We start from the raw sequence: 27,821 nt of genomic DNA on the forward strand, positions 1-27,821 counted from the left end.
AATGGATAACCAAAGAAATTGTTGAAATTGATAGAGCAGAGAAGACAGCAGAGAAACAACAGAAAGGAATAAGAAAAAGCAGAAATTAATCAAACAAAAGATGAAGTTAATCGAGGATAAAATTATAAAATTAATTAAAATGGAAGAGTCAAAACATAAACACAACACATTCGATATGTTTAAAAAAGCAGAAGAACAGCTGGCCCCTATAATAAGAAAACTCGTCATAGTTGTAAATTCGACGTTAAAAATAATGATTAATGAAAAAGAAATTCAAACAATGTAGTATACATACATAAATATACTGTTTCATTGCATCAGAGCAGAAGAACAACAGACATTCACTGAAGACGAAGTACCAGATATACTAAAGATAGAAGTACTGCATACTATAAAGTTGGCAAAGAACAGGAAAGCTGTTGATCCAGGAATTTTAAAACTAATTAACGAAAAAAAAATTAAAATATTGGTTCAGTTTGGATTTAGATATGGATTGGAAACCAGGGAAGCACTTTTTGCACTAAATGTTTTGTTACAGGAATATCGAGACCGACGTTAAGATGTCTTTGTAATTTTTATTGACTATAAAAAGCATTTGATACAGACATCATAATAAGTTAGTTAAAATATTAAGGAATAAAGAAATTGATTGACGCGTTGTCAGGATCATTGAAAAAGTATATTGGCGTCAAACCCTAACCATTATTATTAATAGAAAAACGACAGGAGTATGCAAAATCATAAACGGAGTCAGACAGTGTTATGTTCTGTCCCCACTGATGTTTAATCTATATTTAAATAAAATCTTTAAACGTGTCTGTTACAACTTGGAATATGGTAGAGGAATATGGAAGGGTTAATATAAAATTGATAAATATCAGATACACAGATGACATAGTTATATTGAGCGATGACTTGATTACAGAGACTTTTATAATGAACTAGAATAGGGAGAGTCAAACAACTTAAAAAGTAGAATGTGAACAAGCATAAACTGACCAAAATTTTATATAAATTTAGGCAATATTAAAATCTTTCAGTATTTTTAGCCCCAGAAGTGTAATATGTGGTTGTTACCTTCAAGATTGGAGAAGTTTAAACTGCAAATATTTCATTAACTAGAAATTAACAATAACAATTGATCAAAAATTTATATAATTTTATTTTCTAAAAACGATTTTCGAATTATAAATCAAAGCCTCATTAACAAAAAAATATGTTATTTTAATTACAATCCCTGTAATCTATTGTCATATTGTAAAATAATTTTATTGCTTGTTAAAAAAATAATGAATATTTGCTATAGGGAGATTCAACAAATATTTAAAAATAAACATCAACCATGTTTTATTGGTTTTATTTTGCAAAAAAGCAATATTTAATCCAGTTGCAATTATCTTATTGTCTTAAAATCCCTAAAAACAGTTATAATCCGCATGTAGTAGTGGCACAAATAAAGATTAAATATGCTGAATCAATTAAAAATTCTTTGGCTCTTAATGTGAAGTATATGTTTTCCATCCTGTACGATATTATTTATTAGATACAATGGTGACCTTAGATACAAACCCTATATTTTGTACACTCTTAATAGTGGTAGTGAGGTGTACATCAGAGAAACGTTTATTGCGAAAGCCCGGAAAGGTATTTCTAGTTTGTCAGGAAGATCGGTGTTTCGCCGCAGAGGTGTGAATTGATAAAAAGAAGATTGTAATATTATCTTCGGTGTTCGCCCCGGGCTAGATTGGCTTCAGCTAAGGCCCAGCTGACTCACCTCCACCAGTTGGAATATGTTGGCATCTCAGGCGGCATGAGAACTACTCCCATACTGGCTCTTGAGGCTTTGCTGGATTCACCTGCTCTACATCTTATTGTAAAGTACTAAGCCATGATGGCAGCATATTTTTTTAGCCGCTCTTGATACTGGTTGGGAATGAATGATCGAATGAACCATTGTGACAACTGGAGACAGGCCCTAGTTTGTTGTCCTGTGCTCTTTATGGTACAGGACAGCATGGCCCCCAATTTAAGTTCTCATCCTTTTTCTTGGTTCAATTTTCTAACCGGGATGAGTAGATGGAACAAGAGCCTGCACTAATCCATTGAAGCGGGCTTACGTGGTTCACGGATGAGTCCAAAATAGACAGTCGGGTAGGTGTCGGAGTATATGGGAGCCAGTCATTCAGGCCGAGATCTTTGCAATCCTAGTATGTGCTCAGGAGCTGATACATAGGGCTTGCCCACGCAGGACATCTATATCTACTTTGACAGTCAAGCAGCGCTAAGGGCTCTGATAGAACCCAAAGTCAGCTCCAAGCTGGTTCTTGAGTGCAAAAGAGCACTTGCTGATGTTGTTCGGACATAAGGTTAACCTGGTGGGGGTACCGGGACACACAGGCGTAGAAGGGAACGAACGACCTGACGTACTGGGACGACAGGGCTCATTTACTCTGCCGGTGGGACCCGAACCCCTAATTGGAGTGTACTTCAGTACTGGTCGGGGTAGTCTCAGAGAGCTTCTTCTGCGGAAGTTTCGGGATTCTTTGGCCAGTTGTGAAGGTATCCAAAAGTCATAGATACTTCTTCATAGATAGACTTCTCCTTCAAGACCGCAGAAAGCTCTCTGGTGGTCAGCATGTAAACCGGCCATTGTAGACACAGGCGAAGAGAGTTATTCTTAAAGAGACTTGTGGCTTTCTGTGAACAAACATTAATGCTTGTAATGATTTCCGAAGTGGAAATTGAAACGTCAATAAACGTACTTTTACCTTTAATTGTGGCTTATTTCAATTAAAATAGTAATTACATTAATTACTACGATATTTATCTTCTAGTAGAATTCGATAACTTGTTAAATTATTGCAAAACTTCCTAGTCCAGAGAATACTTGTACAAAGCACAAAGTTGCAAATTACAAAATACAAGGCAATGGACTTTGTGATGACTTGTCGCTTTATTTGTAAGAATATAAATTGGGGTTAAACACTTTTTAGCACGTAGTTTGGGAAGATGTGGCTACAGCGGGGCAATGAGGAGACTAGTCTCTTCCTACTTAAGCAACTGGAGCTTCAGAGTCCGAATAGGACAAGTCCTGTCCAACTCGGAACCCCGGAGGCTGGACTGCCACAGGAAGCGGTCCTACCACCGCTGATTTACTCAATATTAGCACACACATTCCCAGAACACCAGAAACACTACTAAGCCTTTATGCAGACGACACTGCAATAGCGGCCAAGTCCCGAAATGTAGACAGCCTGCAAACCGCATTGGACAAAATCGAGGAGTAGGGTATTAGATGGAAAATCGCCATAAACTCCTAAAAACGCAAGCGGTACTATTTAAAAAAAAACATCAGCAACTAGACGAACAACTTACTTGACAAATCAATCCCATCGAGTAAAAAAGCGAGGCCAAATACGTGGGAGTCATTATGAATAAAGGACTGACATTTAAAAAGCACGTAGACGCCACGGTGCAAAAAGTGAACATAGCTATAGCATCCATTAGAGGACTCACAGGCAGAAAAAACAAATTAAGGATAAAAACCAAGATGATAATAATAAACAGTATTATTCTTTCAATACTTACATATGCATCTCTCGCATGGAGACACCCCGGTAATACTACAAAGAAGAGGATTCAAGCAATTCACGACAGCTGCTGAAGAGAAGCCGTCAACATTCACATATATGTAGCAGAACGTTTCATATACATGGATCTACAACAGGTCAGGGTGACTAAAATAATGAAGGATGGAACCAGGATTAAATTCGCAGAACTGGAAAATCATCCTAGTCCCATACTGCGAGAGATCATGAGATGACGTTTTACACCGTTGGAAACACAAGAGGCCTAAACAACAAATAGTGGAATAAATAAAGGAACCGAATAAAAGCGAAGTCAAACAAATTAAAGACAGGTGAGAGAAAACAAAATAAATACAGGAGAGAAAATCAAAACAAGTTAACAAATAAATAAAATCACCAAAGAGAAAAACAAAATCCCAGAGAGAAAAATAAATAAACCAACAGAGGATAGTTCGTAGATCTAAAAATTCGATAAATACTGCAAATCGCCGCACTGTGTGGGCCCAAGGGTAGAGGACCAACATAACACCAATAGGACCCTCACATAGACATCCTACCAAAAAAAAAATAACAAAAATATAAAAAACGTCAACCAAAAAAATATCTCTCTCTCTCTCTCTTGTCGTTTCCTCATTGCTGAGGATCGTGATTTCCTACAATACAGGCTGTCAATTTTCTCCATCTCTTGCGATTTTGGGCTGCTCTCATGGACTCGGAAAACGTCTCTCCAGTGGCTTTATGTACTTGATCTGACCATCGGATAGGTGAGCGTCCTCTGCCTCTACGTCCTTCTACGTTTCCGCATACAAAAAAATATATAAAACACAAAAAACCATGTTGGGCTCTGTTACACAGAAATCCTACATAAAGATCGTTTGGCTGATAGTTGTGCCCCTATTGCGCATCGGAGTACAAAAACATTTTTTACTCCACCACTTATTTATTTATATTTATTTAGCAATAATTTCACATCATCAAACGAGAAGTTGGAGATAAGAGCATTCGAACTATATTTATTATATAGAGCATCATACTATCTGCTTTGACAGTTAAGCAGCGCTATAAGCTTCGGAAGAGCTCAAAGTCAGCTATAAGCTAGTTATTGAGTGCAAGAGAGCACTTGCTGATGTTGTTGCTGAGGTGTCCAATAGGGTTAATTTGGTATGAGTACCGTAACGAACGGGCTGACGGTCTGAAAAGCAGGGCTCATTCACTCTGTCTATGGGATTAGTGTTCTTAGTGCTTGTAGGTAGTAGTTTATTCCATTGTCTCTCCTAACCAAACTTGTTCCTTAGACTGATAAAAAAACTAATTTTTGTTCTAATCGTATTGTGATGATTTTGATAAACCATTTGTAAACATAGGAGAAAAGACTTATCGCTCTCTAATAATTATAAAAACATTAATATCATACAGTATTATATATTTTCTCCCAAGCAACAATTCTGTTAACTATATAAACATCAAATCTTCCTGTATACTAAAAACGTTATGGTTGTTTAAGCGGGACTATAAATATATGACCGATGGACATACACAAAATTTGTAGTTGTAGATCGTTTGCGATTAAGACCAACCAAAATGAAAACGCAAATTCTAGTAGTATTGTTTGTATTATTCAATGTTCAGATGGATAATGCCCAGCTAGATTATAGGGGTATGTATTAAAAATTATAAATTGTTTTAAAATATTCAATGATTTTTATTTTAAATCCATGTATGTACGTTATTTAAATTAAATTTGTTTTGTTTTTCCATGTTTTTTTTGTTGTTACGTTTATATGTTACATTTCTTTTAAAACATTTTTTTTATCAAAAAAAATTGTATATTATTGCCATAAATAATTGTGTCTAATTTTGGAATAGATGAATAAGTGACAGCAAAATTTAGACCCTTTGACAGCATTAAACTCTCCGTTGGATTTAATGTCTATTTGATAGATTGACAACTGTCGCTAATATGTCATAATTTCTATTGAGGATATCTAAAGTACGTACATACAGTGTGTAAAAGCCAAATGGAATAAATTCATTATTTAGGTTACTGTACATATTTATAAAAAATCCCGAAACACGTCAAATTTAAATTATAACTTGACATTCCTTAACGTAAAAATGCAACCCCTACCTTCAAACCCCTTATAATGACAGGTACAACCCCCAATTTTTAAAATAGGAAGTATAGGCTTGTGATATATCGTTTGAAAGGTCCTTTCATTCTCCATTCAAAAATGTTGTCGCTTTCAAGTTTATTAAGATTAATTAAGATAAAATAAATTAAAATCATGTGGTTACCGAAATTCGCTACAATACAATCAAAAACTAAAATGTAATGCAAAACGTAATAAAATGTAGAACACGAAAAAGAACTATGTATAAATGTTAATGAAGTAGATATTCAAAATGTTCACCGCGAACGTCTTGGCAACATCCTAATCTCAAATAAAACTGTCTTCTAACATGATTTAACACAACAGGCGTGATCGACCTAATCGCAGGCGTTATTCGTTCTTTTAAGTCATTTAAATCAGAAGGTTTAGTTTTGTACACATGGCTCTTCACATATCCCCATTAAAAGAAACTAATAATGTAAGATCAGGTGATCGCGCTGGCCATTCAATCGATCCTCGCCTCTCTATCCACCGATTGGGAAATATTGTATCGAGGTACTGCCTGACATTAAGTTTGTAATGTGGTGGTGCTCCATCCTGCTGAAACCATATCGTATTCGCTGGAACTTGAGGGTTTCCTGGATCAGGATATAAATTTGCCAACGTTGGAATGACATTTTGAAGTAGTGCCAAATAATTGTTGCCATTCAAGTTGCCCTCAATGAAAAAGGGACCAATGATATTGTTTCCTACAATCCCTGCCCAAACATTAACCTTTTAAGGGTATTGAGTGTGTTCTTCTCTCATCCAGTGAGGATTTTCCGTGGCCCAGTAGTGACAATTTTGCCGATTAGCATGACCGTTAAGTGAAAAAGTACAGTCATGAGAAAACATAACGTCTTCTAATTGGATAATATTGTTATCCAACATGTCCATCATTTGCTCAGAAAAAAAAGTTCTCCTATCAAAATCGTCTTCCATGAGCTCCTGAGTAGGTATCATCTTATAGGGATGCAATTTATTTTCTTTTAATATGTTTACTATCGATGTATGGCTAGCATTGAATGTAGTGAATGCCTGTCTACTCGATGTATGTGGATTTTCCTGAAACTCAAGCAACACATCTAATTTGAGTTCATCACTCAGTGCATTGGCAGCTGCTTTTTTTATCTGCTTTACATGACCAAACTCGCGAAACTGCTTCTCTATTTTAGTTATTGTTCCTTGGGATATGGGCGGTAAATTAGGAAATTTCTCATGAAATAGGCGAGTTACTTCCTGTTGTGTTCGGGTGTTATCTCCGTAACCAATCATTTGTAAAACTGTTATTTTATGTATTTCCGTTAATCTAACCATTTTTCAGAATTGAATTGAACGAACTTTTTACTTAAATTAAAATACTGACAACTTAAATAAAACAATTTTACTAATGCGTGTTAAAATAACGTTGCCACGGAAATTCTTTAAAGTTTTTTAATGGTTACCATCTAAAAACCACATTACTATGGTTTTTGTTCACTTTCTCATTATCAAGACCTAAACGGGAAATAAGTTTTGAGTATATTTTAACGAATTTCGGTAACCACATGATTTTACTTTATCTTAATTAATCTTAATAAACTTGAAAGCGACAACATTTTTGAATGGAGAATGAAAAGACCTTTCCAACGATATATCACAAGCCTATACTTCCTATTTTAAAAATTGGGGGTTGTACCTGTCATTCTAAGGGGGTTGAAGGTAGGGGTTGCATTTTCACGTTAAAGAATGTCAAGTTATAATTTCTGAACAAAAACCACATTACTATGGTTTTTGTTCACTTTCTCATTATCAAGACCTAAACGGGAAATAAGTTTTGAGTATATTTTAACGAATTTCGGTAACCACATGATTTTAATTTATCTTAATTAATCTTAATAAACTTGAAAGCGACAACATTTTTGAATGGAGAATGAAAAGACCTTTCCAACGATATATCACAAGCCTATACTTCCTATTTTACAAATTGGGGGGTTGTACCTGTCATTCTAAGGGGGTTGAAGGTAGGGGTTGCATTTTCACGTTAAAGAATGTCAAGTTATAATTTAAATTTGACATGTTTCGGGATTTTTTATAAATATGTACAGTAACCTAAATAATGAATTTATTCCATTTGGCTTTTACACACTGTATACTATTTTGTTCTAAAAGAATATTAAATTTATTTAAATGTGTATTTCTTTATTTTTTATATGAATTGATGTACAATATATGTACACTAAAAATAATTTGATCAAAATCAGAATTTGATATCACATTGAAAAGCAAATCTTCAATACTTACCATATGTTGTTTACCAAAAAATAAATTAGATCGTCTATGAAATTGTAACCTTTCCCGGATCATGGATAAACTGACTGTATGTTAAAAATTTTCAAACCTTCTGCTTGAATATGTAACTTCAAGCCCTTTTTTATTATATTCTTGTCTCTACACCTTCGTAACAATTTGAATGAATTTTGACAATGTGTTAGTTTTTTGTTTAAAGAATCCCTAATCTCCAAAAATTTTGAATAACGCTGGGCCATAACGGTTTCTTAATATTATTCTGAAACTTTTTTCTTGTGGCATTTTAAAGTAGATATTATTTTAATGGGAATAAGCCACAATTAAAAGTTAAAGTAAGTTTATTGAAGTTTCAATTTCCACTTCGGTATTCAAAAATACAAACATTAATAAATAATTGGTTATGAACATAACCTAGGATCAAATGCATACCTCGTATATTTAGCGTTGATATCAGAATATTAAAGAATTTGTACGTTTCTAGTCAAAACATTAATCATGTACTTCAGGAAAATAAATTTTTTTCATGACATTTCAATAGCCAGGAGTTTTTCCGATAAGAGATAAGACGATAATATGAGAGAAACAAATCATGAAGATATGATGATTCTACTGGTATCCTATAAACAATCAAAATTTTTTCTTTTAATATCTTCTTCTTCAAGTGCCATCTCCGCGGCGAAGGTCGGCAATCATCATAGCTATTCGGACTTTTGAGACGGCTGCTCTGAAAAGTTCATTTGATGTACATCCGTACCACTCTCTCAGGTTGCGCAGCCATGACATTCTACGCCTCCCTACGCTTCTCTTTTAATATACACCAATAAATTTACTTAATATTCTAAAAAAATGACTTTTTCTAATATGGTGTTTTCTATGTTTAGTGGGGCACATTTTTTGTAGGCACATCTTTTCCATTTCAATTGTTTATTTTGATATTTTCCTAATGCTTAAACGTTTTTTAAGAGTGAAGTGTTCTGTTATGTATTCTGAACTAGTACGGTATTACTCTGATTTCCGTGTGGATCACAGAAAACAGTTGTTTTTTACTGGGAATCACTCACCTCCATATTTCTGTCTTCCTGTCCGGTATTTTTCCTAGTTACTCCTTACTCCGAAAATACATCTGACGCAAAATGTATATCCAGTAATAATGACGACCAACCAAATTATTTTTACATGATTATCTTCATATTTTTATTGGCAAGATAAAAAATATTTGTATTGTAATGCAGCTCCAAAAATATACTTAGAAAATGATAGCGACAAACACAAAGAACGGGTCGCCAAGCACAACGAAATGTTTTGCATCAAAAAGGAGGACCTATAGCACATTCTAAACTAAACGTCTACATAATTTTCAGTAGTTTTCGCTTATTTTTTAGAGATAATATTGTAAAACACATAGTTTAATGGACTAATGCAGAAAGTAAAGAAGAATAATCATAAAAAAATATTGATGCTAAAGTGTTTCTACGTTTTATTGGCTTGTATATATTAGCAAGAGTTTACTAATCTCATAAACAAGGAATTACTAATTTGTGGAATATAGAAGATGGACAGACAATATTCAATAAAACTATGTGCAGAAATAGATTCACCACAATTTCCCAATGTATGCGGTTTGATAATGCTCAAGCTGAAAGAAAAAGTCCAGATTTAGATAAATTATCACCGATTAGAAATTTTTTTAAATTATGGTTATCTACATTACAAGGTTCATACATATCTTCGAAAATTTGACCGTCGATGAGCACCTGCTTACTTTTCGTGGTAGGTGTCCATTTAAGAAATTTATACCTTTAAATCTAGGGAAGTAGGTACAAGATAAAGATAAGGGCAGCATGCGACGGTCAAACTTCATATGTGTACAATTGTAAAAGATATATAGTGGTTAAACCGGAGACCAACGTAAACGTAACCAAGCAAACGAGTTATTTTAAAGATGGCAAATGGACTGGAAACATCATGAAGAAATGTGACTACCGACCATTTTTTTTATGTCTTGATTTTTATAAGAGTGTCTTCGAGTACTTCTACATTGTATCGTTCATCTTAAGAACCTTTTTTTTCTGTCCTTAAAATTCTGGCCTTTACTCTATTTTCTAGTCTACTACACACTAGTGACGAGAATCCGCATTTGTTCCTCTCCTTGTGCGGATATTTAGTATATTAGATTAAATTCTTAAGTCATAATCTATCATATTTACTGTAAGTCCGGCTGGTGATTTTCGAGTGTCTTTTTGTATACATTTATTTACGCTAGCTTAACAGTTGTTTATTTCTTAAAAAAAATGACTATATTCTTAAAGATTTTGCAAGAAGATATTTATAAGGGTGAAAGAACTTCGTGTTATTGATACAATATACAGCTACAAAACCTTCAGGATCGTTATTTTTTCAATACGTAAAGACTTTGGAGGTCATAACATTGTTAATAAAATGTTTTTTTTTAATTAATTAAAAATTTAAACTTACGAATTAGATCCATTTTTAACGTACCTGAAAAAAGAAACAAAAGTTATTAGAACAATTGATATTACAACTTTATAAAACAATTAACAATTTTACAACACAAAGAATGGCAATAGTGAGTGAATAATCAAATCTATTGGAAGAATAAGAGGTTTTTCACAATATTTTCAAATTGTATCCAAATTAATTACCGATGTGAATATTTATCGAAAGTATCAGCCCTAGATTCATATTAATATATTCCCTATGGTGAAGTAGTTTTCGAAGTATATATCAAATGGTGAAAAAGTAGGTCCTTATCTCTCACAAAAATTATTTAATAATCGTTAAGATAGACAGTCTTAAAACAAAGAATAGTTTATAAAGTATGTTTTATAATAAAAAATTTATAAACTTCTTTTAAGTTTTTTAGGGCGCTTAAAATCAGTAAATTTATTTCTCGTAATACTTTCAATTATAGCTAGTTTCAAGTGCAATTGCAAGAATTTCTTGGAACACTAATGACTAGCGTAACGAAGCAGTGGTGTTTAAAAGAATACCTGTGATTACAGGTCAAATTCTTGAAGATATGTACAAAATAAACACATTGTAATAAAAAATAATGTTAGATTATATTTTTGAATATTTGAAACAACACGTATTACAATATTCTAACGAGTACTAACAGATATTGGGAGCGTTTTGAGAATTTTGATCCTTAAACTAAATAAAACAAAAATTTACGTGTGGGTGCCTTTACATATCTGGGCACGTAAGTAGCAAAATTAATGCACGTATTTCCAGTGAGAATCGAAATGGTAATTGTCTACCTGAAGTAAAGATTTTAGGACTCACATTCGGCAGTAAACTTATTAGGAAATGCCATTTAAAACATTTTAAAACTAAGTGCATGACAAATCTTAACAGACTAAAAGAGACTAAAAACTCTGACTAATAATCATTGGGGTGCAGACGAAACCTCCCTGCTTCAGATTTATAGATGTCTTATTTGTTCTAAAATAGACTACTTCAGTTTCATTTATATGTCAGCTAGCCCATCAGATTTAAAAAATTTTAAGGCCCTTGGAGCCTTTAGGTCGAGCCCCGTAGAGAGTTTATACTGATAACCTAATGAACTTCCCCTCTAGCTACGTCGCCGGCAACTCCTTTAAAAATATTCGTCTCGAATCTCAGCTAATACCGAAAACCCAGCTTATAATTTATTAAGTAATGACCTTTTAAACTCCCCTTCGCCTATTTAACTTCTACTACTCCTATTAAACAATCTATGCCACAGTATCTCTCATCATACCTGAATAATATCGATCTTTCAGCTAAAACTCCAATATTAATATCACTTAAACCCCTGAATAAATTGATAGCTGATTTTAATCTCTTAACTAATTATGATAAGTATCAGACAAATCCACAATTTCCAAGGCAAAACTTTAAAGAATTAATTGCTAACAACAGATTTGACCTAATTTTATACACAGATACTTCTTAGAGTCCTACAGCTGTTGGATGTGCTGTAACTCCAAACACAGATTTAATCATATTTATTTTGTAATCTTCCACTCTTCTGCTGCATACATACTGCTGAATTATTCTCTATTCTTCAAGCTACAAACTTACTATCACCAGAGTATAAAAAAATAGCAATATGTACAGACTCTTTAGCGTCTATCTAATCTCTCAAAAGTATGCACACGGTACATCCTTTGGTTCAAGCTATTCAAAACTCTTTCGATAGTTTAATCTTAATGGGAGTATCCATAACCATGATCTGGATTCCGTCTCATGTAGGAATCTCTGGTGACGAACTAGCTAACCTCTTTGCAAAACAAGCCACGTCTTCTAATATGGAGACTAAAAACATACAAACTACATACAGATTAACAGTCGTATTTTAAAAATATCATCCAAATGTCTTGATTTGAAAGAAAGGTTCTCAGAATAATATTTGGCCCTCAAAGAGATAAATTCAGGGAATTGGAGAAGACGCCGCAATGCTGAATTGATGACTCTATATGGAACTGAAAACATAGTTTTTAGAAAACATATCAAGTCAAACCAAATAAGATGGGCAAGTCACGTGGTACGATCAGAGGATGACAGAGTGTTAAAGACAGTGTTTTTTAAAGACTAGGTGGTGGAAGATCAGTAGGCCGACCGAGAAAAAGATGAAAGGATGATGTTGAAGCCGATTTATCTAGAATTGGGGTACAACAATGGAAAATGGAAGCGCAAGATCGTAGAGCATGGAGGGCGATAGTGGATGCGGCGAAGACTCACCCGAGTTATAAAGCCAGTGACGAAGAAGAAGAAAAAATCCCTTCCAAGCTTCGTGACTTTCATCTTAGCGTTAAAAAGCTTGAGTTTCCTTCCATGACACGAAAAAACAAAATCTTAATTCGCCGACTTAGAATCGGCCATACAAGACTAACATCACATTTAATGACTTCGCAAGATTTACCTACATGTACACACTGTGGTAATATTCTAGCTTTTAAACATATTCTTATAGACTGTCTTCACTTTAACAACAAAAGATAAAAGAACCTTTTGAGTCGAAACCTACAAAATATTCTCAGCTCGCCAGATTAATTCAAAAACCTTATTAATTTCATCTATGAAACCAGATTTAAACAGGAAATTTAGATTAAAAAATTTTGTTATTTAACTTATTTTTTATTGCTTGATCAATAATAGATAAATTAGAATGTTTAAAATTTTAGGTAGAAGTCTATCACGAGCTTCAGCTTCAGCTTCACATCCATTCCTACTACTACCTCCACAACAATACACTTTATATTACTTTGGACATAAACATAAGGTAATCATTTTCTGGTGGACTAAGTTATTGAAACGAGCTTCCAAAATTCTAGTATTTAAAATATTACCCGATCTGTGTATATAATAGTACAGGGAAAATGAAAAGATTTTGCGTAAAAAAAGGGTATGCATATTTTATTGGAACACAAAGAAATTAAATAGGAGCAATCAACATGGATCGTTTTTAGATTCTTATGATTTATTTACTGTTTTTTTGGCACAAAATCTGGAAGATTTCTAGACACTAATATACAAGATAGTTGATAATGTAAAATATTATAGTCTAGGGGTAAAAGGGGATGTCGTTGCCGATTAAGGTCGATAAGATTTAACAACCGATTTTTATGTATTTTGATCTGATGAACCATAATCCTCAACATGGTAATCCGAATTTTTGGGCAGGAATTTGTTATTAACAATTCAATTGTTTAAATACTTATAAGCAATAAATTAATAAAGGCATATAGGTATCATCATCATTATTCTAACTTTACAACCTTGCGTGGGTCCTAGCCTCCTCAAGAATTTCTCTCCAGTCGTCCCTATCCATCGCCTTCACCAAGCACGTATTCCCATATTTCTCATGTCTTCATCGATGTTATTAAGGAACCTTGTTTTGAGTCTTTCACTTTTTCTCTGACCAATGGGTCTATTAAGGAGCGTTTTTCTAGCTGTGTTATTTTGTTCCATCTGCATTTTTACGTCATGTTTTACGATATCAGGTTCATGGTATATTCAATAAAGTTCGAAGTTATATCGTCTTCTCCACACTTCATTGTCGTTCACTGCTCTATAGATTCGCCTTAGTACTTTTCTTTCGAAAACATGTTTTCATTACTTTTTGTTAGAGTCTAAGTCTCAGAACCGTTATGTTAGGACTGGGCTTAGGCTATTATTGTTTTGTAGAGTTTTATTTTTGTATTTCCCGATATAACTGTGTATTTAAGGAGAAGATTAAGCACAAAATAGCATCTGTTGACTGTGAAAATACTGCAGTTTATCTCTGTGGTAGTATTATTTTTAGTGTTAACAAGCGCTGCCAGGTATACAAATTCGTTCTCTGCTTCGATGACGTCGGTTTTCTATAACAAGTAGTCGTAGGATTTGTGGTTCTGTGCTTATTTTCATATACTTCGTTTTGTTGGTGTTTATTATTAAACCTATTTTTGTAACTGATATTTTTAATGCGCCTCTCGTACAGCATTTTACGTTCTCCCGACAATGTTAATATTATCAACATAGACAAGGATTTGCACTAATTTTTTTTATTAATTAAACCGCGTCAACCATGAAAGGTTATTGGCCGGGAAGAGTTGTACATAAAATCAGATGTTTGCTTATAACAACTAATTACAATTGAGAAATTAAGTCTATTTTGCTATTAGATTGTACAATTTAGTTAGTTTTAGAAACTTAGTCACTTTATCACATTTACTAGAGTTCAGAGCACTTTTCAGATCACTTGGTAAATCGCTTTGAAGTCGTTCCAGGTGATAGAGTGGGCAACTAACAATAATGTGTTCGATTGTCAAAAATCTTTCTATAATATCACCTCTTTTATCTGCAGATAGACATCCCCATGTTGTACTATGTGCATTAAAGTCTCCTACTATTATTCTGGGTCTTGGAATTTGTTCGAAATTAACATTTCGAGTTGTTTGGCAGTGAGTTCGCTATCTGATGGAATATATTCAATGCATATAGAATATGCGTTGAAGATTTTATTTTAACTGCTACAACCTTTAATTCTGATTGTATAGGGATTTCCTCTGATTCCAAATGTGAATTAACATAAATGAATACGCCGCCACTAGCTTTACCAGCGTCTCTAAGTTTATGGTAGGCCTTATATTGTTTTAATAAGTATTTTTTATTTATTGTGAAATTTGTCTCTTGTAAGCAGATAACTTGTGGATGTGTTTCTTTAATTAAAAGCTGTAGCATTTCCATATGTGTAAATACGGATTGAATGTTCCACTGAATAATAGCCATTTTGTTAACTTCTTGTTTTTTTTATTTATGGTTGGAAGGAGTATTTTCCTGTGATAATGCGTCAGTATGTTCATCCTGAATGCTAAAATCTTGGTTTATTTTACTAAGTAGTTTTTTCTTGATTCTTGTAATTATAGATTTAATTGCTCTTTCGTTCAACACGGGATATATTTCAGTTAGCATATGTCCCAACTCGTGTATATCCTGTGTATATTCTAGAGCCAGTTCTACTGGGGTGGAAGAACCGTGAACGTCTTCTAAGAATGCTAGTAGTTGGGTGTAATTTAGTAGATATGGTGGTGATGCATCCTGGATAAATTGTTTGACTGGCTGTAATAACGACTCAATATTAGTAGTTTCTGAAGTGGATTTGTCTAATTTGATAATTTATTTTCTTCTTTTTAATTTGCACTGGTTTTGGTTTTGTGAATTCTGTTGATATAGTTTCTGTAGGAGTGGAGCTAGTTGGGGATGACACTTCCGAGTAAGATCGTTTATTTTTATTATCGGTATCAGTGCTGACTTGAGCATCCATTTCTTCTCGAGATTCATCATTTATATGCGTAATTTGATTTTGTTCGGAGCTAGTGGATGGTATTTGTGAAAGAAAATTTTCCTCAGTTTGGGGCTTTTAAGTATTTTGTGGATAAAAGGGATTTTACTGCCTTTACCAGAAGTTGGGGAGATACCAGTAGACCAACCTTCCATAAAGGCTTGCCTGGAACTTAATATATTTTTATCTGACCAAATTTTTTTTAGAGTATGACCTGAGTTTACCCACGTTTCATCCTGGTAGAAGATGGGTCTTTCTTCAGCCCGGAATTTTCGTATGAATCTTAGATAATTTGTTCTCCTCCCGGTCAATCAAAAGTGATTTTCGGTCTGATTTCTCCCATCGGAAATTTAATTCTTTTAAAACTTGCCACAATTTAGTTCGTCCGATATGAGGCAAATCCGGGTCGTCTCTAACTTCTTGTAAAATTTTGTTTAGGTTTGGTATTTCTTTTTTAAAAAAAAATCCATGAATTTTCCTTCGAATACCATTTTTGGCAAATTCATCAAATTCAATAGGCTTTTTCCCTCTTTTTAAGTTTTCGTTTGTGTTTGGGTTAGCTATACCGTGTTTTTTTTTCTTTCTGATAGGAACCTATATAAAGTTGACTCTCCTACGCCAGTCATGTTGGCACAACTTTCGACTATGTTGCGAACAGTGTTTGTGGGATTCTGAGAAACCAGAGCATCGTGAACATTCAGGACAATAGTCTTCTCTTTTGGTGAATAGACAGACTTACTGACTGTACGCAACAGTACCGGTGTAAAACTTGATGATGAAGCCATCACAAACAATCCAACAAAACGAGCACGAGCGAAAGGTACGTATATGTTCGTAGGTATATGGAATAAAAAATCACTCGCGCACTGCATATAATTCGCAAAAGAAATATTCGAGACGCTAATTACTGCCGTAGACGCGGAAACACCGACGAGCCGTAAATTACATGCGATCAAAAACGTACTAAACAAAAAAATTGTTATCGTTCGTAATAATTTCACCCTTTCAAGTTAAGTTTCGAATATAATTATATTATTAAAAATCTGGGGAATTCCATCTTAAATATCTTGCAACGGATAGTACATTCGGATATGAATTCCAGGTTTTCTAGTAAAGTGATTAAACGCGAAGATTAGATTATTTACAAAATTGTTAAAGGTTAAATTCTTATTATTATTAATATAATATAATAACCAACATTAGTGGTGAAAGTTTTAATTTTTTTTTTGCTAAATATATTAGTATTATAATATTATCAATATTATATATATAACAGTATTAAAACATTATATTATTATTTAATGAATAAACACCTTAGGAACGCCTATGATTTACGACCGTTTTATGAGTTTGAGGCATATTTCGTGCTCTCAACAATTTGTGACACTAATAAGACACTTCTTTGTTTTTTTTGGAATGTAAGAAACAATAGATGCTTTTGGAGTGAATCCGAAAATTGAAGATTTCTCTAAACGATTCTTGTTTGGTAGAAATTTCCGAGGAGCAAATCTCTTATTTTTTTTTACTGTGCCCACAAGAGTTAGTGAATTTGCCAGTAAATCATGTGCAAGAGCAAGATCAGTGAAACAGTTATCGCAAGTCATATTCCTCTTGGAATTATAATAAGGCTCAACGAGTTGCTTTACAACTTAAGATGCAAGACCTTTGGCTACTGTATTTCCGTTTTTTCCTGTATATGGTATTCCATCTTAATGGTAATACGTTTCTGAGTCGCAGGTCCACCGTATTTTCATGCCATACTTATCTGGCTTTGAAGGCATATAATGCTTACTCATCTACTGTTATGTTTTTTTCTAGTAATTATAGTATTTCTGAAAGTTTTGGTTGATTTCATTTAACACATCGTGTATTGCTGCTAATTTGTCGTTCCTTTTTCGTTCAGATCCCGTGTCCTTATCGTCAAATCGAACAAATCTTAGCAAATTTTTGAATCGTTTTAAGCCCATGGTAGCTTTAAATATAGTAGGTTCATAAAACTTACTCCAAAATATATCTACATTATAGATGTTGGCACTCAGGTTTCCTTCAGTTGTTGGTAGTCCAATAAAAGCATATAGCTCTGTAGAGTCGCAATATTTTCAGTTCTCTATCCCCAGGACCTTTTTGGCTTCTTTAATTGTACACTTCACTATTTCGTTTACAATTTTTTGGTCCACAAACAAACAAAAACGATAAACAGAATCATCTACACTTTGACCAAGGCTATCATCACTTTGTGCACTTTGCTTTTTATTTCGACCACAACTGTCGGTTGTGGTTGACTCCTCCAGTTAATTCTATCTTTAGTTTAAAAAATTACACAATTTAGGAATTTGTAGCTACAAATTTTTCTTTATTATCACTCAATACTACTTGCTGATCATCCTCTTCACTAGCTTCTGAAAGATAATCTTCAATTTCAAAGTCACTTTTAATGTCACCTACTTCAGAAGATTCTTCCTCATCGGGATCCCATAAATTATTAGCAATATCTTACAGTTCTGCAGCTGATAATGATTTTCGGGACATTTTATTGGCACTGTCTACTTTTACTGTAATTCAATATAATTTTAGGAGCTTGGTTGTCGACACTAACATCGATATCAAACGACTGATAGCAGATGCATTATTTATTTCAAAATATATATAGGTACAATATTATTACATTCCAACAATGATTATCAGTTTTTAAAATTCATTTAGAATAGATATAACACCTATTGTAAGCATCTCTTTGATGTTCACATCAAAGAGATGTTTACATTGTTTGTTATACGTTGAGACTTTAATATTGGATTTCCGGAATACTAAAAATCGTTTAGATAATCCACAAAAACATTACCTGACTGCCAGATTAACAATATGTAGACTTTAGGTATAAATACAAATAGGGTTTGACGGGCCCGTGTTGCCCCTTTACACGACAAAATTCTATCGACGCAATAATATCAAAAATGATAATAAATATTTTGAATAGCTTATGATTATGTTGAAGGAAACATACTTCTAAACAAATTCAGTAATGCATAAAATTAAAAAAAAATGTTTAGCAGTTTATGATAAAAGAATTGGTGTCTCTGGCTTTTGGACCCACCTTGCCCAGATAAGGGTTTAAATAGAATAGAAATTCTCCAGAGTCTCCATAGTAATTAAATATAGGAAAAGAAACGTAACTGGAGTAGTTATCTAAAATCAAAATCGCTGGATCAACTTACGGTTTTACGGTACTTTTAAAATGCTGAAGCCATTTATAAAGATCTTTGGTGCTTCAGATGCTTTTAAAATAAGAATAAATAGATTTCGATAAATCGTTTTCTGTTAATGCGTCCATTGTTCTAACCTTTCGAAAGATAAACGTTGGTGGAATGTAACAGTTGCTTGGTGTGTTGAAGCAGCAAATAAATGTGAGTGTTCTCCCTTTTTCACTGGATGTTTTCCCATCAAACTGTTTGACACCCTTAGGTCCCAGTTTTTTGCAAGGCTTTTGTACGGTGGTAATTCTGCGCGTTGAAAATTTTGGTAAAAAATTCACAAGATCTAAAAACATTAATAAATCTAGTCAGTGAAGCAAGTTCTCGAAGAGCTCTTAACATTTCAAAGACTTAATGGATGGCAGTTAAAAAGATCAATATAGGTCAAGGTCTACTTTCTCTTTATGGCTTAGCATTTGATTACTTGTTAAATGTGGTAGCCAACGTTCAGTAATGGACATGGTATTGAGAGAAGAAGTGACTTTCCCATACTTTTTTTTCTTTTTGTTTAAAAAAAATGCATTAATCACTTTTATATAATATATGTTACTAGTTTTTTTTTATGTAGCACTATTTTTTATTATTTTCAGCTAACTTGGATGCAAGCAATGCAACATTGCAAATTGCTTAATATGGATTTAGTTGCTATTGAATCGAAGGCAGAAAACGATTTCCTCAACGATTTTCTGAACAAATATTGTAAGTGATATTGTTTATAAATACTAAATATACATAATTCATATTAAGAATCGCACAAGAAGTCTTATAAGTCATATTTTTTCAAATATGCACTTTTATGTTTTCCACAAGGAAACTAAATTCCATTTTTGTGATACATGGTATCCAGCTAGCTGGCTGGATACCATGTATCACAAAAATTTTATTTAAAAATTCCTTTATTAAAGGTTTCTTATTACTAGATATTATTATACCTTTCATAAAGAAATTTTTTAATAAATTTTTTTTATGTTTTCTTTAGTAAGTAGTTGCTAAGATGCGTCTGTAGATGTTTGTTGTCAATACTCTTCTTATATTCAATACAGTTTTCAATGATTTATTTTTAACTAATTGAAAATATTAATAAGTCCAATTACTTTTTCGTAGGAGCAGCAGTAGTACTTTGACCCATTAGGGTAACTAGTCCTTTGCGTAACTCGAGTTATAGCCTGTTGTATCCTATTTCTGACAACTTACCTGTAACATACCATTTTTTAAATGTTTTTAGCCAGATAAATATCCAGATCAAATAGCCAGATCAATTATCTTTTTTCATTGTTTATTCACTGAAATTAATTTGTCTTCTCTAACTATGTATTAATCATATTCCATAACATGCTCACCTCTTTTTTTTTGTGATAACCCTTTGCACCCCTTTTTCCTAAATGGCAGCTGGGGGACAAGTACGGCAACCCCACAAATTTGAGATATTTTTAAAATATTTAGATGTTTTTATCTTTTTTAAATTCGTCATTCTCTAAATTCCTTTACTCTTTTAAATTATTCAAAAATGTTTTGAGATATTGAATTATTACAGTTATATTAATCTTTTATTTTCCAGTGAATAATAGACTTGACTACTGGTTTTGGACATCAGGAACTATATTGTCTCACACCAAATGGGCCTGGTTGTCAACGGGACGTCCCGTTGTTTATACTAACTGGGAAGGAACTCAACCTGATAATGCTAATGGCACCGAACATGTTCTCCAACTTAAATACGGACCGAGATATGGAAGAAAGCTTTTATGGAACGACCTCAATCAAGATAAACTCCTCCATGTCCTTTGTGAGGTTAGAGTTTCACAATCGGAAGCAGATCTAGTTCATCAAGTTTGCAATTCTTCAGAATCTTTAAGTGTATTAAGACCATTATACACATATTATTAAATAGTTTATAACATTTTTGAGGACTGTTTGATAATGTGTTTGAAATAAAGTGCTATAAATGTTTGGTGTGGTATTTTCTTTATTTACACATCAAGTGAAATGTGAATAGGTTATACAGTACGTTATGTTTTGCATTAGATATTTCAAACTACATAAAGCGCTAAAATCGACAAAATTGCCTCGTACAACCTAATTGTAATTCTCCGATCCCCTCCGAGACCTTAGACTCCTAGATAGATAACGAGAAAACGAAAGTCATTTAGTAACACATAACAACACAAGAGATATACGTCTCCATCCGTCGATTTTTGTTTTGCTTTCGTATACCCGGTTTATTTCTTATAATATAAACTGGATAAAAATACACTGACTATTATAAAGCGGTGCATTTGTATTGGTTTTTAGTACGTTGAACAATTTTTTGTGGTTGAATTAAAAATAAAAGCGCATTTCTTTAAAAAGATAACTAAAAAATATACTCTTATTAAAGATAAAAAATAATTAATAATAAAATAAGAAATAATTCAATATGCCCTACAGAGATGATTCAAATATTAGACCTTTTACAACTTAACAATATCCCAATCAGTCATAAAAACTTCTGCGGACAGATGTAAGAGTTTCTGCTGTAACAGAATTGGAAACTTTTCTTATTCGGTTTTTTATTTCATCCAAATTTTTGAGCTCTAGTCTCAGGATGACCGTCGATGATGCTTTTTAAATGTCCCCAAAAAAAAGTCAACGGGTGTAAGATCTGGATATCGCGCAGGCTACTTAAAGTGTTGTTTAAGTACTCCCTAATTATTTGAGTATGTTCAGTGAACTGAACAGTCGCCTTGATGGAACTAAAAACTCAGATTTACATCAAGAAGATTGAGAATAGCGGGAAGAACATGATTTTGTAACAAATCGAGGTATATTCTACTGTTCAAGTTGATTCACTATTAACTTTTTGAGGACGTTGTTCGGTAAACAACACTTCTGTGCTTGTTTTCCCGCGCCCAATACCTCGTAATGGAAGGATTGTGTCTCCCGACTAACTAAACAGAAGATTCATCAGTAAATAAAATGTTTCTAATAAAATCGAGTTCATTATTAGCCTTCGTTATTAGAGTTTCACAAAACTCCATTCTTTGAAAGTAGTCGTCTGCATAAAGCTGCTGCGTTTTTGAATATTTAAAATTCTTGTAACCATTCTTTTTAAATACTTTCGCTACAGTAACATTGCTAACATCTAACTCTCTAGCAATGCTTCTACTTAAACCTGTTGAATTAAAACTTACTGTATCAATACAGTCTATTATATTTTTATTAATGTGTTTTTCTCCTATTTAGTTTGACCATTTCCTTGAAATGAAAAAAATAAACGTTATATTTACAACTATATTTGATAGAAACAAAAATAATAAAACACTGACCAAAATGCTTTATATTCCTAACAAAAAAAATGGTAGTAAGTAAAAATATGAATATAAATAATATTACAATAAGGAACAGTATATGCCTAATGTCACAAAAAGAAGTAATGTACAAAGATATATTTTGAAATTTGATTATGTCAGTGGTTATTTAAAATGTTTCTGGAATTTATTAGATGAAATGAATAAATATTGATCCTTTAGAACATGTACTATATGTTTAGTGATCACTCACTTCTAAAATGATGATTATATATAATTATTAATAAATAAGACAAAAAATACATATACATCAATATAGAAAATGTTATCGACAAGTATTCTGGAGCTAGTTATCCGTACTTGTATTATCAATTTCAAAAATTATCAAATTTTGGTCAATAGTTTCTCTGATCATAAAACACTTCGGCTTATGGTTGGCTAAGATAAAGCTGCAATGGTACTTACAGAATACGATCGTCCCCACACAATCCTCGCAGACGTGTACGAACTCATCACTGTACCCATAAAAGTATTAGACCCTCTGAGATATAGTAAACTGATCACCAGCATCACTTGGAGATAGGTAATTTCATCACCGCAGATGGGTAAACTTATCACCAGCATTGTTGCTCCAAGGCTCTGGTTTCTAATGCGGAAGATTACCTGTTACCTGTTACACTTGTCGTTTATATGGTAATTTATTAAATTCAAAAATTATTTTAAGTAAATTGCTTTAAAATAGTTGGAAAAGCACGAATAAAAGGATTCGCATGGATTTGTGGTGAAATGTATATGGCTAGACTGGGATGCCCAAACAGTTAGAGGGAAGAGACTTATTATGTAGTTCTCTACCATATAATCGGCCATTTTCATAAATGAAGGCAAGTTAGGGATATCCTCATAAAATGGTTGACAGAACAATCGCCGACTCGTTCTGGTTCCAAAAATGACAAGCCAAATAAGTGGTGCAGTTACTTGTCGTTGGATTCTCCCCTCTTGTAAGTGGTTCCCAAACCAAGTTTTTGGATTTTGCGAAACCAACTTTGAGTCAAGTGAAATAAACACCCAAAGTCTTAATAGACTTAAAACGACACCAACTTCTTTGGGGCAACGAATTATTTGAGTAAAGACCGTGACGTAGATTTCTATGCGATTGTCGAAAAGAACACAGAACGTTAGAGACATGTAATATGCTATGAATGGTAAATAATTGCAAAAAAAATTTTAAAGCATATTGAAATATCTCTGCTTTTGCCAAGTAATGTAAAATTTTAAAATTTAAGTAATTTTAAAATTTTAAAAAAATAGACAAAAAATAGCTTACAACAAAATATTTCATAACATAAAACAAAATAACATACATAAATTTAAAAATCTGAAAATGAAAGCTTATAACTCTATCACTTTTAAAGAAAAATGGTTTAAAAATTTAACGAACATTGAATTCCCTTATAATGTAAGAAAGATACACGCATTAGGTCCAAAATTCTGTTTATTACCAACACTTAAAGACTTTAAAATTTCAAATATACTGGCTGATATCGAAAGTACAATAACTAGATTTTCTGAAAATAAAAAAAACTTAGTCAGAGCTCAATGCACTAACATCATAACCAACTATTTACACAAAAATAAAAATAATAATCATTTTTTAAATAGTTTATATCATGAATGTAAAAGTTTATCAAAGAACACCCTGAGATATACATCGTGAGAAGTGATAAAGGAAATGTGACTGTTGCAATGTACAAAGATGATTACTATAATAAAAGTTATGAACTTTTAAATGATCCTAAATATTATAAAAAATTACAAAACAATCCCAAAAGTACCTTGCAACAGAAAGCTAACAAAATAGTTACCGAATTGAAAAATAAAAAAATGATCACTAAAGAAGAAGCCTCAACTCTCACTATATATAACTCTGTCACACCACGCTTTTATGCACAACCAAAAGTACATAAACCTAACTTAACAATGAGACCAATTGTATCTTCAATTAATTCACCAAACAGTAAATTAGAAAAATTTTTGAATGATATTCTTACAAGGTCATATAACTTAGATAATAGTTTCTCTATACAAGATTCCTTTGAACTAAGTAATTTTATCAATAACTATCAACTACCAAATAATTATATAATAGTAAGCTTTGACGTTATATCTTTATTTACTAATTTACCACTACATATTATTAATGATAGTATAAACAGACATTGGGATGAAATCAAAATAAATTGCAAAATTAACAAAAAAACGTTCTTAAGCACTTTAGAATTCATTTTTGATTCTAATGTATTGATTTTTGATAATGCATTCTATAAACAAATTTTTGGCACACCTATGGGCTCAAGTATATCGTGTATATTATGTAATTATGTACTAGACGATTTAATAAGAGATTCTTTAAATAAGTTGCCTTTCCATATCCCATTTATTAAACGATTTGTGGATGACTTAATACTTACTTTACCTGCAGACAAAATAAATAAAACTTTACAAACTTTTAATAATTATAGTGAACATTTACAATTTACATGTGAAACAGAGATAGAAAATAGCATCCCATATCTTGACATAAAAATCAAACGTAATGCACAAAATGTATTAAGCACTGAATGGTACAGAAAACCTATATTTAGTAACAGATTTATTAATAATCATTCACAACATCCACCTCATATGAAAATAAATTTGATATTGGCTTTAAAAAACAGAATAGTCAAATTATCACACATCAATAACATCAACAAAGGGTTATTAGAACTTAAAGACATTTTATTAGAGAATTCATACCCAATTAAAATAATTAACAAATTTTTATTTAACAATCCTAATAATAGAATGATTGACATGAATCAAACAAGAGAAGCAAATGAACAAATCGTGCAATCTCAATTTACTTTCACATCACTACCTTACATACCAACATTAACACCTAAACTAACTAAAGTCTTTGCTAACTATTCTGATATTAAAATTGCAACTAAAAATGTTAAAACATTAGCATCATTGTATACAAAAACTAAATCACCTATTAGTATTATGGAAAGTTCAAATGTAGTTTATATAATACCATGAAAAAATTGTGATAAGTCGTACATCGGACACACATCTAGAAATCTAATAGGCAGACTAACATCACATAAAAGTGACCTTAGAAATAATAAAAATACGTGTGCATTAATAGATCATGCAATTAATAACAATCATTCATTTAATTTCAATGAAACTAATATATTAAGACGTTAAAACCAATTAAATAAAAGAGAATTCTTAGAAATGGTATGCATAAATAAATATCAATGCGTTAATAAAAAAACTGATATTGATAAACTAAGCAATATCTATAATTACATTCTATCTTACGAAAATTAATACTATAATTTTCTAATATTAGATTTTCTGACTATAAATACTATAATTTCAAAAAATTTAAATATTCATATTTGGCGCCACTTTGTACGTAACCATAATAACAATCAAAAGCTAGTTATCAATAACAAAAAATATAATAAACAGAAACAAGTGTCTTTCTGACATAAATCAAACATCAACATAATCAATGTCATAATGAATTTCTACAAATATAAATAAAATTAAAATATTGTACTTCATAACTATATAATTTTATTAAGTTAAGTTTTAATGTTTTGTAAATTTGAAAATTTAATGGATTAACCTCATGTTGTAAGTTTTTATACTAGTTTTATACAATGCTATTTAATTATAATTTCATTGTATTTACTGATACCATATTTTAGCATATCCTGAAGAAGCAAATAAATTTTGCGAAAGCTTGATAAAGAACAAAGAGTTTCACTTTCCTGCCCTATTAATGACTGCAACCTCATAATAACACTTTATTTTATATATATATATATATATATATATATATATATATATATATATAGAATATGTAATAATTAAAAAAATGTACCACAACTGAGAATAGTATTTTAAATACAAATTTTTCTCAAATATCGTTCTCGTCGGTCCATCAACTACTAAAAACTAACCACCATAAACAAAAATACTAAAAATAAATGAAAAACTTTCATACTAGCTCAACCAAACTATACACAAAATTCAATAAAAGCTTTTTGCAGTCGTCGGGAATGAGTACAACACATTACGATATGTTATTTTCTGTTCATTTCGCGGCAGCTGTTCTTTATGTGACCCCTGTTCATGAAATTTCGCCAAAATATAACCATCTCTGCGATGTTTAATTGAAAAAGTATTACTCTCAAACTGTTATGTATTAATGAAGAATTTTGATGCACGATAATGAATAGACCGGCTCAAATGGCTTTTAATATGGCCTTGACTTTAAAGTATATGAAGTGGTTAACGTATATGTTGCTCTTCTCAGCAGTTCCAAATGAAAATAATAAATGCATTATTTAATAATACACCTTGCTAGTCATAATTTTATAGTCCAGTTACTATAATTATTGTATTTAAAATAGTAAATAGATTGACAAATATAGAATATACATATACTGTGTGTCAGCTAAATAGAATAAAGTAGCTAATAAATAAATAAGGGAGTATTCGAAAAAACTGCCAAACACGTAGATTAGTATTTATAGTTGCGCATTTTTTTCCATAAAAACTTTTTATACGGGGTGTATCAGATAACGGTGGCCAATACCAACTTACTTATTTTTTTGAATACAATGTCCTATACCTATCTTTGACTGTTTCGGAAATATTAAGTAAAATGCTAAAATTCACATTTAGAAAAGAAAAATATCTATTTGCCGAAAGTCGCTACAACATATTCAAAAACTTCTGCATAATACAAATCTAAACAATAATGTCAATGCAGGAGATGTTCAAAATGCTCCTCACGAACGTCTTGGTAACACCCTAATCGTGAATTGAAATTTCTTCTAACGTTACTCAACATCTCAGGTGTGATCGATCTAATCGCAAGCGTTATTAGTCTTCGTAAGTCAGTGGGTTTAGTTTTGTATACAATACTTTTCACACATGCCCATAAAAAAAGTCTAATAGCGTCAAATCGGGGGATCGTGGTGGCCATTCCCTCGATCCTCGCCTCCCTATCCACCGATTTGAAAATATTTGGTTAAGGTACTGCCGGACATTGATTTGATAGTGGGGTGGTGCTCCATCTTGTTAAACCATCATATTCTCTGGAACTTGTGGGTTTCCTGGATCAGGTTATTTTGGAGCTGTGCTAAATAACTGTTGCCATTCAAATTGCCATCTATGAAAAAGGGACCTATGATCTGATCTTCAATAATTCCTGCCCACACGTTAACCTTCTTAAGGTATTGAGTAATACCTTCTCTCATCCAGTGAGGATTTTTCCTGGACCAATAGCGGCAATTTTGCCGATTAGCATGACCGTGAAGAGTAAAGGTGCACTCATCAGAAAACGAAACATCCACAAGGAA

The 27,821-nt window shown here is 32.4% G+C and overlaps 1 protein-coding gene across 1 annotated transcript; it reads left to right on the forward strand.

Moving 5' to 3' along the window:
- The first annotated feature begins 5,105 nt into the window (after positions 1-5,105).
- Positions 5,106-21,058, forward strand: LOC140451462 (perlucin-like). Its single transcript, XM_072545282.1, has 4 exons — positions 5,106-5,244; positions 13,216-13,313; positions 19,699-19,807; positions 20,667-21,058. The coding sequence occupies exons 1-4, from the start codon at positions 5,169-5,171 to the stop codon at positions 20,993-20,995; spliced, it is 612 nt and encodes a 203-aa protein (XP_072401383.1). The 5' UTR covers positions 5,106-5,168; the 3' UTR covers positions 20,996-21,058.
- The last annotated feature ends 6,763 nt before the right edge of the window (positions 21,059-27,821 follow it).

The sequence above is a fragment of the Diabrotica undecimpunctata genome, chromosome 9, assembly GCF_040954645.1.
Source record: "Diabrotica undecimpunctata isolate CICGRU chromosome 9, icDiaUnde3, whole genome shotgun sequence".
Lineage (NCBI taxonomy): Eukaryota > Metazoa > Arthropoda > Insecta > Coleoptera > Chrysomelidae > Diabrotica > Diabrotica undecimpunctata.